The following is a 19,926-nucleotide window of genomic DNA, read 5'->3' as shown; positions in this document are numbered from 1 at the left end:
CTGTGCCCTCCCGAGTTGACACCTCCCTCTCGGCGTTTGCTTGCCTACGGAGAGGGTTCCATTCCCCATCGTGGGCAGTTCGTTGTCCAGGTGACGTACAAACATGTTCCTTACCCTATTTGTCGTGTACCATCCGTTGGCTTCGAATATTTTTTGACTGGATGCGTTTCAACTGTTTGGCTTTTCCATTTCCGATGAAGTTAAGGTCGTTTCCAAGGCTGTTCCTTTTCAGGACTTGGACGATCTGTGCTCTGCTATCACATCGTTGTTTGCAATGGATCTCGGATGTGCTTCCGATTTTCAGGCGCACATCATGGCCGGTGCTCAAGCAGGATCTTTATCGGCTCCCGGCCGCTGGCATTCTGGAGCCTGTGACATACAGTGCCTGGGCAACACCACTGGTGGTCATACAGAAACCCAGTGGGTCCCTTCGGCTGTGTGGGGACTTCAATGATACTGTCAATGCTCAGTCCCTTGTCGACACTTACCCTATTCCCCAACAGGAAGACCTTCTTGCCAAGCATGCCGGGGGCGAGTACTTTTCTATGATCAACCTGGCTGAGGCATACCGCCAGTTACCCTCGGATGCCGAGTCCCAGAACATCATGGTTATTAACGCACCATTCAGGTTATACGAGTATGCACCTTTCGGGTTATACAAGTACAAGTGCCTTCCCTTTGGTGTCTCTTCGGCGCCGGCCATTTTCCAGCGGTTCCTGGAGCAGCGTATACAACCTATCCCCACCTGTGTGAATTATCTGGATGACACCTCCTTCACTGGGCGTTCCCACCAGGAACATTTGCAAAACCTCAGCACCTTATTTCACGCTCTGCAATCTGCAGGCTTACACTGTCAGCTGGACAAGTGTTGTTTTTTCAACTGGAAGTGGAATACCTAGGCCACTGTCTTAGCAAGGATGGCATTTGCCCTTTTTGAGTCGCAATGTCGTGGCCACTGAGGAGGCCCTTCCTCGTCCCAAGGACTTATCTGAACTCCAGGTGTTCTGGGGCAAGGTTATATATTACTTATAGTTCTTGCCCTAGGCTGCCTCCATTGCTCAACCCTCAATCACTTTCATCGCAAAGGGGTACCTTTTGATTGGACTCTTGCCTGTGACCAGGCTTTTCTCTATTTAAAGGTGATGATGAAGTCCACCCCTCGTCTTACTCCCTTCTCTCCAGACCACCCCTTAGTTGTGGCAGCTGCTGCGTCGGCATACGGCATTGAGGCCATCCTCGCACATCGTGATGCCGTGGCTCCTAACAGCCCATCCCTTATACCTCTAAGACCTTGACCCCAGCACAACGGAACTACTCCCAGATTGAAAAGGAGGCCCTGGCAATTGTGTTCGCCATCCCAATATTTCACACCTATCTCTTTGGGGCAAAGTTCACTCCCCTGATGGACCATAAACCATTGGTTACACTTTTCGGACCCCACTCTCACCTTCCTGAGCGGACGGCTCAACATCTACAGTGCTGGGTGTTATTTTTACGAAATTATGCTTACACCATCTGGTATAAGCCCAACGCCCACCATGCTAACGTGGACACTTTGTCACGTCTCCCAGCAGGCCCCCATCCTGCCTCTGACCAACAGGAGGTCCTCTGCTTTCACACTGATTCCACCTGCCGGGATGCGCTGGACAGTCTGACTCTTATGGCTGCTCACATTGCCGAGGCAACCTGCCACAAACCTGTCTAGCGGCACCTTCTCCATTACGTAGTCCATGGGTGGCCCTCCTATGTTACTCGTCGGATGCAGTCTGATTTCAGCCCCTGGTGTCACCTGTCTCACAGGCTCTCCGTGGTCGATGATGTCCTCCTGTAGGCCACAGAGTCTGATGCCCATCAGGTGGTCATCCCTCCAAATTTGCGGCTTCGGGTGCTCAGTTTGTTACACCGCGGGATCTGGGGTATGTCCCTTGCGAAAGTATTGGCTCGCAGTCATGTGTATTGGCCCGGCATCGATGGCGATATTGACCGTCAGATCCGTGGGTGCACTGTGTGTGCGCATCACCAGGCAAGCCGCCACCCCCCCCCCCCCCTCAGTCTTTTGCACCCTGGCCTGTGCCTCGCCGGCCCTGGGATCACATCCATGTCGATTTTACGGGCCCGTTTTTGGGGTGCATGTGGTTACTTATCGTTGATGCCTACTCCAAATAAACATATGTCTTCCGCATGGCATCCACCACAATGGAGGCTACACTCACGGCCCTGGTTCTCGCCATTGAAGGCCTGCCTCACACTTTGGTCTCAGATAATGGCTCCCAATTCAAGGTGTCCTCCTTCCACGACTTCTGTCAGGCCAATGGTATCAAACATATCCGTAGCCCGCCTTTCCACCCTTCATCCAATAATGCGGCAGAGAGGCTTGTCTGCACATTTAAACAGCAGTTGACGAAGGCGGTCGACACATCTCCAATCACGTCGACCCTCACCCTGTTTTTGAGCACTACACCGCAGACCCTGCTCCATTTGCTGATACCATCCCCCTCCTGCCCCCACTCCCAGCCCTCTCAGCGTTACACCCTCGGCGTGGCCATGTGGACCCGCAAGAATGGGCACAAGGCGGGTTGGACGCCCGCCGCGGTCATCACGTGTGATGTCGGTGCAGACATTGACAGGGTTGGAGTACCACCATCATAATCAGCTCCACCTGAAGTGCTCCCACGGGACTCGGGCCGCCGCCTCCTTTACCCCTACCTCCTTCAGGTACGGATGTGGTCCTCGAGTCGCCACCACTGCCCTCCAGTTGCCGTCTCCCCTGTGGGCATGCCGCCGGCCCTCCCTGCCCCTGGGTGGATCGGCGGCTCCCTCTGCCGCCCTGGGCTTAGGGTCAGCCATTATGGATACCTTGGGTGTCCCTTTCTCCCTGCCAACGGCGATTGATGAGCCCTGCTCTTCTTCCCACTGCCGCCCACCTTGGCACCATCCGAGACGTTTCCGCCACTACACGCAAGTTTCAGGGGGGAGGGATCTGGACCGCACGCCGTGGGTTTTGAATCTGTGCCAGACGGCATGGACGTCGAAGAACCCTGGAGGTCTCTGCACCATAAGCCGTAGCGGCAAGCACCTCCTGGCCCACGTTTAATGTGAGGGTGCCACAGTGGAACACGTGGTCCCAGTGGCCAATGGTGGTGTCCCCGTTCACATATTTAAGTGCCTGCCTCTCGTTCTGCTAGTAGGTCTAGTTGTTGCGTGCGTCTATCGACATCTTGCCTCAGACTGCATATTTACATTACTTTGTTCCGTGTACGACTGGACATGGTTGATTCATGTGATTTTCTTGTGACTCCGTTGTTTCTTGCTTGTTGTTCGTAAGGTCTCATTTGGTTGTCCTTTGCTGTTGTGTCCATCCTCTCCCATTTGTGTTGTTGTTCACGAGCCACTCCGGGGGTCACACCACACTTTCCCTCACAGCAACTCTGTGACCGGAACAGTCATGGTTACGACACTGAGGGACACCATTCTCCTGCTAAAAAGAGTGTGCCACAAATTTGGGCCCTAAAAAGCTGCTGAGGCAGGAAAGATCATGTGAAGATGGGGAGGTGACCACGAAAGCCCCATTGATGCAGCCATGTGAGAATAGAGTGTCTCAAATAGTATCGTACGCCTTACTGATATCGAAGAATACACCAATGAAGTGATGTTTACGTAGCAGAGCCTGCTGAATAGATACCTCTAGCATGGTCAGGTTGTCAACAGTGGACCAAAATCTCCAGAATCATCATTGAGAACAGCTAAGGAGTTTCCCAGTCTCTAACAACCAGACCAGACGATGGTTAACCATTCCCTCCAGGGTTTTTCCTACACGGCTTGTTAAGGCAATATTCATATAACTATTGGGACTCGTGTGGTCCTATCACGGTTTGAGAAGAGGTATCAAAATTGCCTATTTCCACAAGTTGGGGAAGTGACCTGACTGCCATATCAAATTAAAACATTCAAGGATGATTTCCTTTGACACTGCTGGCAAATTTTGAAGCATGCAGTACCAGATTTGATCATGACTAGGTGTAGTATCGCGATTCTCAGACAGTGCCAATTCCAGCTCCCACATGGAGAAACTGCAGTCATAAGACTTAGAATTGTGGGATCTGAAGTCCAGCTTTCCCCCTCTACAGTCACATGGTAGCACCAAAATGCTGTATCCTGATTGGCATTGGTAGTAGTTTTGATAAAATGCTCTGCCAGAGTCTGAGCAATATCTCCGGGCATTGTTTGGAGACACTCCTGTTTCAGCAATGCTGCTATCGGTAAACAACTGTGTTTTCCAGAAATCCTTCCCATATTTCTGCAGAACAAGTGGAACGAGTGATAGAGTCTAGGAACACTTGCTCTCCATCATTACTCGTAGAGACTTGGCTCTTGCTGCTCTAAAGGGTAGGAGGTTGTCTGCTATCGGGCAGCATTTAAACCGTTTAAGAGCTGTGCATCTGTCCTGGATTGCTGAATGGCACTCATCTGTCCACCAAGGAGCAAGTCACCTCCTAAGATTACCTGAGGACTTTGAGATTGATAGGTCAGTGGCAAGATAAATCAATCGTGTGATGTGATCCACCCATTCCTGAACATTGTCGTGGTGTTCAAACACAGCCAACTGGCTGAACAGCATCCAGTTAACCTTGCTGAAATCCGTTTTCGTGGCTTCTCTTCAGGGAACACTCCATCCAATAGATGAATGTGGAGTGGGAAATGATCACTAAAATGAAGGTCATCAGTGACTTCCCACTGAACAGAGTCAGGGTCTGTAAAGGCTGAGAGTAGAAAGACAGGTTGATGGCTGAGAATGACCCTGTAGCAGCACAGAAATGAGTGTGGGTACCCGTGCTGAGGATACATAGCTCGTGAGATGTCATGGGGCTCTCCAAAACCTGAAGGCAAGTAGAAGTTGAGCCCCACAAGACTTGGTGGGCATCGAAGTCTCCTGGTATGAAAAAAAGTCACGGGAGTTGTTCTACAAGCACTAAGGCAACCTCAGAGTCCACTACATCTTGCGGAGGTAGATACAGTGAACAAACAGTGATCAACCGACACACATGAACTTCAACAGCAACTGCTAACAAGTCAGTATCCAGGGGGAGAGCAGAGGGGTGATAAACATTATTGACAAACACAACCCCTCCCTTGGCTCTGCCCCCAGTCAGGTCATCCTTTTGGTGAAGAGTATAGTCCCATAAGCACAGAAGTGTCAGTAGCTTTAAAATGTGTTTCTTGTAAACACAGGTCTATATGTGTCCTGAACCCATCAGTGTTCCACCATATTACAGGAGCCATCTATCATTGGGATTGTACTTTCATCCTGTCTTTCTCAGCAGGGAGGGTAGCCTGTAATGGGTGGAGGCTCAGTCTTGGTGCAAGATGACTGCCCCAGTCAAACATCAAGGTCCATTAGCTCTACCAAAGAGTCAAGAGAGATGTCATGTAGAATGATGTCCACATCATCTGACTATTTACTTCCCAACTCAGTCATTGGTGCATGCTTATCCATTGATTTGTTGCTCTGGGTAGGATTCGGAGCCACAACTGCAGCAGCAGTATGGCAGCACTGAATTTTGGGGGAGCAGGTAGATCAGCAACATTATTGACCACAGACTTATCAGTTGTTTTGGGAGGAAGTACTAGCTGTGAAGTAACTGAAGCAACACAAGTACAATGATAAACACAGGCATTAGTGCTAACACTAGCTATTTCTGTTTGTGTATCAGCATCATTTTTCGGTACTGGCTGTTTAACAACTGAAGCAAAAAAGGTAGCAAACATCAAGGGCTCCATGGTCTTATTAATTTTCTAGGCCTTACCATAGGATATCCGTCTTGTGGTTTTGATCTCCTGTATCTTCTGTTCTTCAAGGAAAACACAGCATTAACTGCCCCAGACAGAGTGAGCCCCAGAGCAAATCACACACTTCTAGGAGACAGAACATCCAAAGCATTTGTGGGCCACCTTACCACATCTGCCACAAGTGGGTTCTCCCTTACATCCAAGAAAGCTGTGCCAAAAGAACTGGCAATTAAAACAGCACATTGGGTTGAGAACACTCAATTAAGCAAAGAAAACCTGCCTTAACACATTCCAGGGTTTTGTGCTATTAAAAGTGAGAATGAACACGTCACATTTCATTATATTGCTTTCTTCCCTTTTCATAATATTCTGCACTGCTACAATCCCTTCTTGGGCCCATTCAATTTTTAGGTCTCTGCACCTTTACTGTAGTTTAATGTGGTGTGGAGCTCAGTCTGCAGAAAGCCGAAACCCTAGGGAATACACCATTGAGACAGCTCCACACCACATTAAACTACAGTAAAGGTGTTGTGACATGCAGAGACCTGGATGTTGAATGGCCCCAAGAAGGGATTGTAGCAGTGCAGAATATTATAAAAAGGGCAGAAACCAATACAATGAAATGCGACTAGTTTATTCTCACATTTAATAGCACAAAACTCCTGGAATGTGTTCAGGTGGGTTTTCTTTGCTTAATTGTGTGGTTCTTTGCCCTCAACCTAATGTGCTGTTTTAAATGCCAGGCATTGGGCACAGCTTTCTTGGATGTAAGGGAGAACCTACTTGTGGCAAATGTGGTAAGGTGGCCCACAAATGACTTGGATGTTCTATCTCCTATAAGTGTTATTTGCTCTGGGGCTCACTCTGTCTGGGGCAGTTAATGCTGTGTTTTCCTTGAAGAACGGAAGATACAGGAGATTAAAACCACAAGACGGATATCCTATGGTGAGGCCTAGAAGATACATGCGACCATGGAGCCCTTTATGTTTGCTAACTTTTTTGCTTCAGTTGTTAAACAGCCAGTACAGAAAGATGATGCTGCTACACAAACAGAAATAGCTAGTGTTAGCACTAACGTCTGTGTTTGTCATTGTACTTGTGTTGCTGCAGTTACTTCATAGCTTGCACTTCCTCGCAAAACAACTGACAGGTCTGTGGTCACTAATGTTGCTGAGCTCCCTGCTCCCCCAAAATGCAGTCTGGTCCTCCATCTAGTGCTGCCATACTGCTGCTGCAGTTGTGGCTCCGAAGCCTACCCAGAGCAAAAAACTTGAACCCTGACGCATACTGAGTTTGTGCTCCTTACTAGATTATGGATATTGAAGTCTCCCAGTAGGAGTAATGGGCAGAGTTGGTGAGAGCCTCAGCATCTATCACTTCCTGTGATGATAAATACAGAGCACACATAGTGATCCTTTGAGCCATTTAACTTCAGTGGCAACTTCCTGCATGTCAATAACCAAGGATAGAGCAAAGGAGTGGTGTGTTATTGACAGACACAGTTACCCCTCCACTGGCCCTTTCCCCAGTCAGTTTGTCCTTGCAGTACGGTTTACGGCCCCTTAGCACAAGGGCAGCAGTAGGTTTAAAATTTGTTTACTGGAAACATAAGCACAGGGGACGTTTCTGCTGTAGGAGTTTCAGTTCCTCCACATACATCAAAAACCCACTGATCTTCCTCAGTAGTATGGGAGCCATTTACTGGTGAGGTTTTTCTTTCACATTATCTATCCACTGTGGTGGGAATCCTGCAAAGGGGGCTCGGGGGAGGGGGGGGGGGGGGGTGAGGGTAGACAGTTGTCCTGAGCAGCTTTTGTGTTCCACGTATCTGAAGCAACATCATTAGATACAGTGAAGTCTGTGTGGTCTGGCAGTTCACAACCTGTCTTCTTCTGCAGTTGATGATTCCCATTTAGTTTGCCACAGATGTCTTCATAGGAACAACTGTGGCAATGGTAGGTCAGTGATGGTCTGTTTGCTATAGCCTGTATTTTGAGGAAGTGGAAGCTCCCCATGACAACACCAATGGTGTTTCTGATGCTCTGGGAGGAGCTATGGGCTTCCAACACACCTTCACAACTGTACTGATAAACGTAGGTAGTAGTGTGACATTAGCAACATCCATTTGTCAAGAGGAACTGGCTGCTGGAATAGGCTTTTTACACACTGAAGCAAAAGTAGTAGTGGAAGTGGGATGCTGCATGGCGTTTTCAATATTTTTGGTCTCATAAGGGATATGCATCAATGTTTTGAATCCCTGCATCTTCCTTTCTTCAATGTTGACACTGAAGTCTCTACAATGGACAGAGCGATACCCAGAGCAATTAACACACTTCAGAGGAAATGAAAAAATGATACCTTCCTGTGTAGCTTTCCCACATCTGCCACAAATGGCTCCTCCCTTACACACCAGAGTGGCGTGTCCAAAGTGCCGGCATTTAGAACAGCACACTGGATTGGGGACATGAGGCTGCACATTTAAGTGAAGGAAACCTGTCTTGATATGTTCTGCAAGTGTTGTGCTACTGATTGTAAGGATAGGGGAATCTTTCTACCATTTAGCCATCTACCAGTTTCACTGAATTTTACACATACATGATGCCTCCTTGAGCCTATTCATCTTTCAGTTCATCTTTGTGAATATCTGAAAAAATATGGGTAAAAACATAGAAGTGATGCTGGCTAAATGCCACTTATGTCAAAAATACGAGCCAGTTCTGCCACAACAATGTCTGTTATGGCCATTGGCATCAGAACCTTAGTCATGTTTATACATCAATTTTGCAGGACCATTTTTACCAAGCTACTAGCTCATCATCATTGATGCATTTTCAAAATTTCGATTTGTGATTCAAATGTGATCGATTACCTCTGAATAGAATTCAGGCTTTGTCAAGGGTGTTCTCCATTGATAGAGCGTTGGAATCCATTTTCACGGATTAACGGCACTCATTTTTCATCTCAAGACTTCCAATTTTTTTGTGGAAGAAATGGCATTTCACACTTTAAATTAAAACTTTAATATTTCATCTTGACGCCAACTGACCGATGTATAGATTTGTATGGACTTTCAGGTCATGTGTGACAAAGCTCATTCAGCAGTACAATAAGGACAATGCTTTATTGATTTTTGTCTCTCAGTATAGGGCCACTCCACATAATGCAAAATCTCCAACTGAAAAACATCATCTGAGACTGTATCATACTTTAATGCCAACTTTAAAACCACTCGTGCATCCATAAACCGAGCATCAACAACAGTCCAGATAAAAATTTTTAAACTAAATGATCTAGTACTTGGTTATAATAGAGGGAAACATTCCACGTAGGAAATATATATCTAAAAACAAAGATGATGTGACTTACCAAATGAAAGTGCTGGCAGGTCGACAGACACACAAACAAACACAAACATACACACAAAAAATTCAAGCTTTCGCAACAAACTGTTGCCTCATCAGGAAAGAGGGAAGGAGAGGGGAAGACGAAAGGAAGTGGGTTTTAGAGGAGAGGGTAAGGAGTCATTCCAATCCCGGGAGCGGAAAGACTTACCTGTCCTTTTTTCCCCCTAAGGTAAGTCTTTCCGCTCCCGGGATTGGAATGACTCCTTACCCTCTCCTCTAAAACCCACTTCCTTTCGTCTTCCCCTCTCCTTCCCTCTTTCCTGATGAGGCAACAGTTTGTTGCGAAAGCTTGAATTTTTTGTGTGTATGTTTGTGTTTGTTTGTGTGTCTGTCGACCTGCCAGCACTTTCATTTGGTAAGTCACATCATCTTTGTTTTTAGATATATATGATCTAGTACTTGTTGTGACTTGCCGATCATTCAAAGTGCCGCTGCGCAATTACGCGCCTCCTCTACATGCGGCGCTGTCTGCCAGCCATGTTGCAGCCGCTCCACCTAAGCGGCCAGCCAGGCAGTGGCCGCTAGACTTGGACTTAGTGTTCATTTGAATGTTACCTTGTTCACATGTCTTGCTTGTCAAATTGCTCAGTGACTTATGTGTGTTGTGTCATTTTGAAATATGTGTGTTCAACTTGACGTTATAATAATTGGCGACGAGGATGGGATTTTTACTTTTCATCGTTGACCCACATGTTTCCATGGCTACTGTCGAGCAACTGTTGCAAGGTCTCATCGAACAGCAAACGCTTCTAACATCGGCGATTCGCCTTTTCTTCGCGGCATCAAATGCTGGGCATTTCTCGGCGTTGTCCATACCTCCTCTTCCTCCTTATGACGAGATGGTGGAAGACTGGTCTGATTACGAAAAACGTCTTTGACATCACTTCTTGGCATTTCATGTCACGGATGAACAAACATTTAAGTCTCTGTTCCTTTCATGGATTTCACCTCAAATGCATCGGTTGTTGCAATTGGCTCCTTTGAAAGATCCTGCGACTTTGTCCTTTGCTGAAATGAGCTCACTTCTGTCTGTCTATTTTCAAAACGAAACGCATGTGGTAGCCTCTTGTGTTGCCTTTTAACATTGACAAAAACAACCGCATCAATCCTATCACGCTTGGGCTGTTGAACTTAATGGCCTCAGTCGTAAGTGTCAATTTGTTACTGACGTTCACAAAGAATCCTATGCCGATTCCATGGTATGGGATGCTATTATCCGGTCGGCGCACGACAAAGAAGTTCGGCAACGTGCCCTTCAGTTGGCAAATCCGACTCTAGATGAAGTCCTAGCCATCATGCAGTCTTTTGAAATTTCTCGCTGCGCTGGGGTGCAAGCAGAGGCATGGGGTGACGTCGGGGAAATACAACCTCTGTGCACTGTTGACGACGCGTGCGGTGCATCCCTGCTGGCCGACGTATGCTCCCACGCGCAGCATCGGCCTAAACATAAACAACCCTCTAAGAAACTGCAGCAAAACCCCCGGCAACTTCCTTCATGTCCACGGTGTTTTACGAAACATTCAGTCCCAAACGTTGGGCCGTGTGTCACAATTGCAAAAAGAAGGGTCATGTGTCCACCGTTTGCAAATCCGACCACATACATGATGTTCATGACCGTGACGCTGATTCTGCTTCTGTGTTGTCTGTCAATTGCACTTCTTCCCTTTCAGGGAAGTTATTCCTCACTGTCCAAATCCTTGGTCCGGATGTTCGCATGCAGGTGGATACCGGTTCTGCTGCCACTATAATTAATTCTCAGACGTACCTTCAGTTGGGTTCTCCACTCCTATCACCTGTCACTCGGCAATTACGGACATACAATAAACAGAAGATTTCTCTCTTGGGACAATTTAAAGCTGAGGTATCTTACAAATCCGTCGTTCGCAATATTCCCATATTTGTGGTCGACCAGAGTAACACAGAGAATCTTTTTGGTTTTGATGCGTTTCGCGTTTTTGGGTTCTCCATAGACGACTGTCAATATCGTCTCTGATGCTATTCCTTATGCTCAATTGAATTCCTTGTCGACGACATTTTCGTCCCTTTTCGCTCCTGGGTTGGGCCGTGCAAATGACTTTGAAGCTCATATCACGCTCAAACCCACTGCTCGGCCTAAGTTTTTTCGGGCTCGGTCCATTCCTGTGGCCCTTCATGATCAGGTCAAATGGGAGCTGGATCATCTCACTGCTTCAGGGGTCTTGCTTCCTGTCACTTCCAGTGAGTGGTCCTCTCCTGTCGTTGTCATTGCTAAGACCAATGGTGATATTCATCTCTGTGGCAATTTTAAAGCCACTGTAAATGCGCAATGCCTCATCGACACTTACCCTATGCCCCGACCTGAAGAATTGTTCACTAATCTCGCGGGAGGCCAGTATTTTTCTAAAATTGACCTGTCAGAAGCTTATCATCAACTTCCTCTCGATGCTGCTTCCCGGCAGTTTCTGGTCCTTAACACGCCTTTCAGCCTCTATCAATACCAACAATTGCCATTCGGGGTTGCCAGCGCCCCTGCTCCCTTTCAGCGATTCTTGGAACAATTATTACTCCCTGTCCCTGGGTGTATAAATTACATGGACGACATTGTTGTCACTGGCTCCACCACTGAATAACATCTTCAAAACCTCTGCACACTTTTTCATGTCTTACAGACTGCCGGTCTTAAGTGTAATCTTCAGAAATAACAGATTTTTCAGGCAACTATCACATACTTGGGGTTTCAACTCTCTCACGATGGTATTCGTCCGCTTCAGCAAACTGTCGCTGCGATCGATGCCCTTCCTCGCCCTACATCTGTTGAGGAACTGCAGGTCTTCTTGGGGAAAATAGCATACTATCACAAGTTTTTACTGTCTGCTGCATCGGTGGCTCAGCCGTTGCATCACCTGTTGCATAAAAACGTGCCTTTTCACTGGTCTGCGTCATGAGATGCGGCTTTCCAGCAATTGAAGACTATGCTGAAACAGGCCCCGTGCCTTGCTACTTATCGACCTGGCCAACATCTTGTTCTTGCCACGGACGCCTCTCAATACGGGGTCGGTGCAGTCCTTGCGCACCGTTTTTCGGAGGGCTCTGAACAACCCACTGCTTATGCCTCTAAAACACTCACGGATGCCCAACAAAAGTATTCTCAAATCGAAAAAGAAGCTTTGGCCATTATTTATGCTCTTCATGAGTTTGGTGTTTTGCTCTATGGATCCAAATTTCATCTTGTTACAGATCACAAACCACATGTTTCCTTGTTTCATACATCATCATCACTTCCTGACAAGGCTGCACACCGCCTCCAGCGTTAAGCTCGTTACTTGTCTCATTTCAATTATGAGATTCATTTCTGGCCGATGGCTCAACATGCGAATGCTGATGCACTGTCTTGCCTTCCCATGGGTCCTAATCTGGCATTCAATAGGGACGAACTTTTGTGTTTCCATCTGGATGTTGCCGAGCAGCAGGTTGTGGATGGACTCCCCATCACCGGGGACCGGCTGGCGGCTGCTACGGGTTCTGATCCTACCCTCTCCCGGGTTTTACGCTGTATTCAGAAGGGTTGGCCAGATCGTCCGTCTGCTAAGACTTCTGACCCATTGTGGAACTACTACCCTTTGCGCTACTGCCTCTCGGCTAGGGATGGTGTTATCCTCCTTTCCACCGACAATGCTTCGCCGTGTGTTGTGGTACTTGCGTCTTTGCGTGCTTCGGTCTTACGCCTCCTTCACCAAGGGCACTGGGGTGTCTCTCGCACAAAATCTCTGGTGCGCCATCATGTGTACTGGCCCGGCATCAACTCTCAAATAGCACATATGGTCGCTGCCTGCAGCCCTTGTGCGTCACAGGCTGCCGCCCCGAAGTCATCTTTGTCACCGTGGCCTTTGCGTGAGACGCCCTGGAAGCGCATTCATGCTGACTTCGCGGGACCTTTTTCAGGTACTTATTGGCTCCTCGTAATTGACGCCTACTCTAACTTTCCTTTCATTGTCCGTTGCACATCGCCTACCACCGCGGTAACCACAAGTGCTCTCGCCCACATTTTTTCTTTGGGAGGCCTTCCCTCTACTCTTGTTACTGATAATGGTCTGCAATTTGCCTCCTCCGAATTTGTGGATTTTTGTGCTCATCACGGCGTTATGCATGTCACGGCCCCTCCGTTCCATCCACAATCAAACGGTGAGGCTGAACGACTGGTCCGCACATTTAAGGCTCAGATGTGGAAACTTCTGACTTCTTCTGCTGCTGATGATGTGCTTCTCCAGTTTCTGGCTTCTTACCGTTTCACCCCCATGGGCGACCACAGCCCGGCTGAGCTCTTACGTGGCCGACAGTCTCGCATGCTACTTCATCTTCTGCGGCCTTCCACCTCACGGCCGCGGGTGCCTTCGCTTGGCTGGTTCACCGCCGACGACCTCGTCTGGGTACGGGAATATGGCAGGCGGCCAAAATGGAGTCCGGGCCACATCTTACGACACCGTGGCCGATGCCTGTATGAAATCCAGACAGACACGGGTGTTGCAGTGCGTCATTTGGACCAGCTTCAGCCTCGTGTGCCGGCAACGACTGTTCCGAATGCCGCTACACCACCTTCAGCTCTACCTGATGCTCGGGATCTTGGCATCTCTCATTACTCACAACGCAGCCCTCTCACCATCATCTTGGTGCCAGTACAAGAACGGACACCACCAGGAGACGTGCCCATGCAGGAACCAGATGACCATCATCTGTTGGAACCAATCTACTTGCCTCCTCCTCCTACGGACGCCGACACATCGCCCATGTCTCCTGTTATATCAACTGGACTTGCTGCAATGGGCAGATGGTGCACGGGGCCCCAGCAGATTCGGCCCCTACGTCTCCTGTTATCTCGACCTGTTATCATCAGGGGCACTTCCGTCCGTACGGGAAGCCTCCTCCTCGAGACTTTACGGCCAGTCAAACAATCTCTATGGACGATAGCAATCTCCAGGCCACCTCCATCAAGACCAGTGCAAAAATTTCAAAGGAGGGAAAAGTGTTGTGACTCGCCAATCATTCAAAGTGCCGCCACGCAATTACGCACATCCTCTACATGCGGCGCTGTCTGCCAGCCATGTAGCAGCCACGCCACCTAAGCGACCAGCCAGGCAGCGGCTGCTAGACTTGGACTCAGTGTTCATTCGAATGTTACCTTGTTCACATGTCTTGCTTGTCAACTTGCTCAGTGACTTATATGTGTTGTGTCGTTTTGAAATATATGTGATCAACTTGATGTTATAATAGTACTCTTTACAACGTATAAGTATAGAAAGAAGTCTTGGGTACCAAGCAGTCTTACAGCGGCCGTACATTATAATTTTTAGTACTGAAACTCATCATAGTGTTGTAAATTGCCATAAAAACTAGAAAAGACTAAAAACAAATACACATACAGAGAGAAAGAGAGAGAGAGAGAGAGAGAGGGGGGGGGGGTAGAATTCTTAGCCTGTTCTCCTTTTCAGGTTCATAAGTTTTAAATGCATCCAGCCACCTGGGGGCCTACAGATTCTGCCAGCAGCTGCCTGGCTTCATCTCTGGCAGCAGCATCCAGCTGGAGCCAACTGATAATGACCAGATGAATGTTGATATCACCTGTATCCCAATGATGAGCCAATGTATATTGACATGGCATATCACTTGTCCAACCACCCCCTCACCAAGGTTTCTGGTGTGGTTTTCCATGGTGCCACAGGAAACTGCCAAGGGGAACAATGTATACAGCCACCATATCAGCAGTTGGCAAGCAATGAAGCATGAAGTCAATGGCACAATTTTCATCACCTTGAACCTCCCCCCACGAGAAGTACTCTGTGTACACAGTCTCTCACTATACACTGCAAAACCCACAGTGAGTGCCACCATCCAGGCACTCTCCATGCCTGACACCATTCAGCTATGATATGTTGCCATATAGATAGTGTTCATATACTGGAGTCTACTTATGCTTCCCCCAAGCAACCTTCCAACCATGCACTCCACTAATCTACAGTAATGTCAGTTGCCACAGACAGCACAGGCACCAGGAACTGCTTCCTGCTCTTCCGAACAAGATTGATGATGCAAGATTATTCTGGAAGTCACGGATAAATGGAGATGTACTGCCAGAAATTGTCAGTTCCGGATCATACAGCTGCAGAAACCATTCCAGCCTACAGTTATAGCCCACCAAAGTGTATCAGTTGTCCCTGTTATAGCTAGCCATTATAAATGAGTGATCATCGGACTGTAAATGCTCAGTGTCACATGATATTATTCTTCAGAGACAGAAATTAAAACTGTTAAATACAGCAGTCCAGGCTAAATTTCTACAGGTTACATAGTTCTCTTTCAATGTGTTAGGTTAGATTAGCATATAGGACTGACTACGGAATAAGGCATCATTCATTACCCAAAGCAGAGCATTTCATTTTTGGTAGATTGTTGTAATAAATGTTTATTACTTGTTTCATTTTGTGTTGCCCATATTACCTGTCTGTTATATGCATATATCGCCCTGTAATCATGTCCGCTGCTATTGTGCAAGCCAGCTAACTTTTACATCAACTAGTTTCCGTACTAAGGTGTCCATTTCCTGCTGCCTTTTATCGAGGACATCAAGCTTGCGTTGGTGAAACACCATTTTTCCCATTCATCAGGCACAGAAGAAGGCCACTGCAGCCTTAACTCAAACACCAGTCTTATTCACAAAGTGCCAGTTATTTTAGGTTGAAACATAATGTGGCTCTAAACCTAGAAATGCTTAACATTAAAGTTAAGTTTCACAGTTTTCAAGATTGGTTTTTCATACAGCTTTGATGTCGCTTTAGACTTTTTTTAACATTACCTTCTGCTACTAACACATATTTAGTTCAAGACTTAAAATTCTCACTGCATTTTCCTCTGCATCCATGAGCTTTCCCCCATTTTTATTTTTTCTTTTTTGTGCTATCTGTTTGGTAGCACTTTAATATTTGCAGACTCCTAGGCCCATATAGAGACTGAGACACGATACGTGTTTTTCTGCCAACTTCAGTCAGTGACAGCTGTGTATAAAATATGATTGCAGATTGGACTGCTGAGGACAGGAGTAAATGAAACTGCATCACTGATGTTTGCATTGCCTTAGATGCATCAACTGTGTGGGTATGAAATTCATTTTGTAAAATTTAAACATTTATTCCAGGCTGAAGGTTTATTTAGCAGTTTACAGATAAGATAGATGTATGTGCGCTGACATCAAAAGCTGGTTCAATATTTTTTTTTGGGTAGGTTTAGTTCACAAAAAATTCCAGTTAATACATATGAACTTCCACAGATAATTTCCATTGTAAATCAGAAACAGAAATGTCACATAGAACCAACTATATAAAGAACCCAGCCACATTACATATGAATGTAGAGCGACTCACCCACAGCATTAGCATTAATTATGCAAGTGATTCATAGAATACGAAATTAACTAATATGACCTAAAATGTAATTGGACTTGACCCACAAGCAGTAAATAGCTAATCCTCTTCACAGATAAATCACAACTTTCTCTAGAATGGATCCTCTTTCGATGGTGATATGAAGAGGATGAAGATCATTTCATTATCTTAGCAGCATTATTGAATTGTATCAAAATGGATATCACTTTGAGCATTACACAGTGCTATAGGAGAATGAGGTTATACAACACAACAAGTGCAAATATTTCTAAAGTTCATTAATTCTGTTGAAGAAGGTAGATACATGCTCTACTAACCAATTGTACTTAAGTTTCTGGGCAGGGAGTGTCACCAAGAGGTTTTGCATAAGAAATACATGGTTTTCCACTGTTCAGGACAGAGAAATGACATTTAATGACATTATATTAAGTGTAAATAAATGAGAACAACAAATAAAATAAGGAAAGACATCTATTTGCTACCAGCTGACTTCAGCTTTTCCTAGCTATATCTCTGTTAATAAAGGTGGAGTATTATTTTACTGAAGGAGCTGTGCTACATAGTTATATTATGAGCATGGAAACACATAGAAATCCAAGGAAGACAACCTCTCTGTCATAGCTGATTGACATGGTACTTACTCATGTAACAGCACTCGCCTACAATTTGCTCTTGGGAAATACGGAAGCGTCCGATCCCACCCATCTGCTTTGACCCATGACGTCACGAATATGGCGGAAACAAAAACAAACACACACACTTTCCATAAGAAGCCTAATGACACTAACGGGACAAGCGCAGGAAATGGGGTGTTTTGGGTGGGGGGCAAACTAAATATAAACAAATTTAGACGCCTTGCGTAGCTACAACGTGTAAGTGAAGACAGCCATGCATGAATACCCACCCACCTCCCCAGGGGCCGTAACCCCTGCAACCCATAGAAGATAAAGATGCTTCAGTAGCTGATTAGTGTTTTTTGTCTTTTTTAAAAAAAATCTCACGGGATAGAACAAACAGATCAGAAAGATAAATATAATAAACTAAAACAGAAATTCGAGGAAACATAATTAAAATAAGTAATAAGTGTTTTTAAATTTAAAAAAAAATCTCACGAGATAGAACGAACAGATCAGAAAAGTAAATAAAATAAGATAAAACGGAACTGGAGACAGCCACACTCAAACCAAACTCCGCGCCGTCATGACGTCACACACGACAACACCTTTACGTCACGGGTCAAAGCCGACGCGTTGGATCGGATGCTTCTGTCGACCCTGCTTTTGAATTATTTCTCTTTTGCCAATGTTAGGTGTTGACTCTGCTAACTATCAATAAACACTGGCAAGTGGTTTCTTTTAGGCCCTACTTACTTTTATTTGTACATCATTCTCCATGTTTAGTTGTACAGTGTTAGTGGCTTTCATCACATTCAATTTTACATCAACATCTCACATATGACTTTAAAAATCTATATGAAAATGGTGCACCTATTACTTCATGAGTATAAAACTCTATTTCATTCATTCAATAGCTCTGATGTTCTATCATACTCTACTGCCACATTTCTCTTCAGTTATTCCTTTCACTTTTACTGTTGAAAACTTAAGATGTTTTCCATTCTAGCCCCATAACACCAGCAGTCAGCTGTCAAGAGCTACTGTACTGTTGTGACTGAAGTTTTCTCACTGACACGCCAGCACAACAAACTTGTGCTACAGTGGTAAAATTTACCTTTATCCTATAGGCCCTACCTAGTTACACTGCTCTTGTTTTGAAACTGGCACAGATGATTACAAATTATCAGACATCAGGTGCACTATTAAGTTGCTTTCCTCAGAAGCAGGTAGTAGGCAAATCTATGTTGAACCTATGCTGAATACTTGTGGAAAACTGACACTGTGACCCCTTCCCTTTCTAAAATGATTGTGGTGCAATTATATGACAGCAAACAATGTTCAACTAAGTAAAATGCCAAAAAAGGATTTTTTTCTCTCAAAAATTGCAAGAAATAACAACAATTGGTGCTGGAAATACATAGAAGATTTTAAGCATATCTCTTTAACTTGTGTTTTATGATGATGTCAGTGCTGTACAACAGCAATTACTTCGTGGAGTTTCGAATGTACAAATTCACTATCGTACATTCAATGTGAAAAATTTCATCATTTTACAAAATTTGCCCGTTCATTAATACAGCAAATTCTCCACAAATTATTTTCTTGCAATAACAGAGTTCGTATTAATTGTTGCGTATAGTATTAAGTATTGTCAACGGGAAGCTGTCGATTAATGTATCAATACCAACACTATGCTACCATTCACATACTAAAACGAACACGATTTTGTAGTGTGTATATTACGTAATACTCTTGTTAGTGTAGTTAACTTTTTTCAGGCAGCCAGTGACAAAACCAACAACATGTAGTACAAAAAAGGTAGCTAAGTGTCATTTCAAAGGTCACTTACAACGTGAAAAAGAAAAATATATATATATATATTTCGCGTAGACATATTAGTACTATGCATGTTACATAAGCGACAACAAACTGCTAATATTACAAGGTACCGAAAAGAGTAAACTTGAGTAGGAATTAAAGTTCTTCGAGATGTTATATAAAGAGACGAGATGTAAATGTTTCACTACTAATTGTAGCAAATGCAGAACGATAAAAATTGATCAAAACCTACCTGGAACTGACGCAGTCTCAGCGCGTACTCCGTTTCATTATTCTCATAGGTCTTATTAAAGCGCTTTACGTAATCCTTAAATAGTGCCTGAGTAGCAGTGTCTATCGGCTTATCTACTCTAATTGGAATGCCTACAAAACATAAACACACCACAGCAACTGTCATAAAAACTGTTTTCCATTCTACAGCCATAACACCACCAGTCACCTGTCAAGACCTAATACAGAACTGAAGTTCGCTCATTGACACACGCGCGCGCACTGAGCAGCTGATAGTTGCTGGCAATCGATCATCGCGTAGCACCTACTCGAAGTGCTACAGATGAGAGTAGATTAAATGTAGGTAGTTTTCGTTCCACACTGAGCTGCTTTTGTTAATTCGTGGGCTTTTGTAACTATACATCATCAAACAGAAAAATCATTTTACAATACTTATTTACGTTGCTCAAAGGCGACTTCGGTGCTACCACTCAAGTGGCGGCCACGTAGCATCACTTTCGTTGCATGTGGAATCCCGACTGAGGCAAACGTGCAACAAAAGATATAGCAAGTGGTGCCGTGTGCTTCTGTTGAAATTAAGTGACACTTATTTTTATGACTGACAATATATGATTGAGCCAAGAATCCAATAAGAAG

At 45.4% G+C, this 19,926-nt stretch overlaps 1 protein-coding gene across 1 annotated transcript in view; it reads right to left on the bottom strand.

Annotated features, from left to right (window-relative positions):
- LOC126412323 (cathepsin O-like) overlaps positions 1-19,533 on the bottom strand; it is a 93,331-nt gene extending 73,798 nt beyond the window's left edge. Inside the window, exon 1 of the mRNA XM_050081844.1 lies at positions 19,292-19,533. Coding sequence (XP_049937801.1) covers positions 19,292-19,483 — 192 coding nt within the window. The 5' untranslated portion in view covers positions 19,484-19,533. The remainder of the gene's footprint in view (positions 1-19,291) is intronic.
- Positions 19,534-19,926: the final 393 nt, after the last annotated feature.

The sequence above is a fragment of the Schistocerca serialis genome, chromosome 7, assembly GCF_023864345.2.
Source record: "Schistocerca serialis cubense isolate TAMUIC-IGC-003099 chromosome 7, iqSchSeri2.2, whole genome shotgun sequence".
In the NCBI taxonomy this organism is placed as follows: Eukaryota; Metazoa; Arthropoda; class Insecta; order Orthoptera; family Acrididae; genus Schistocerca; species Schistocerca serialis.
The sequence above is the reverse complement of the archived record's forward strand: the minus strand, read 5'-3'. Positions and strand labels throughout refer to the sequence as shown.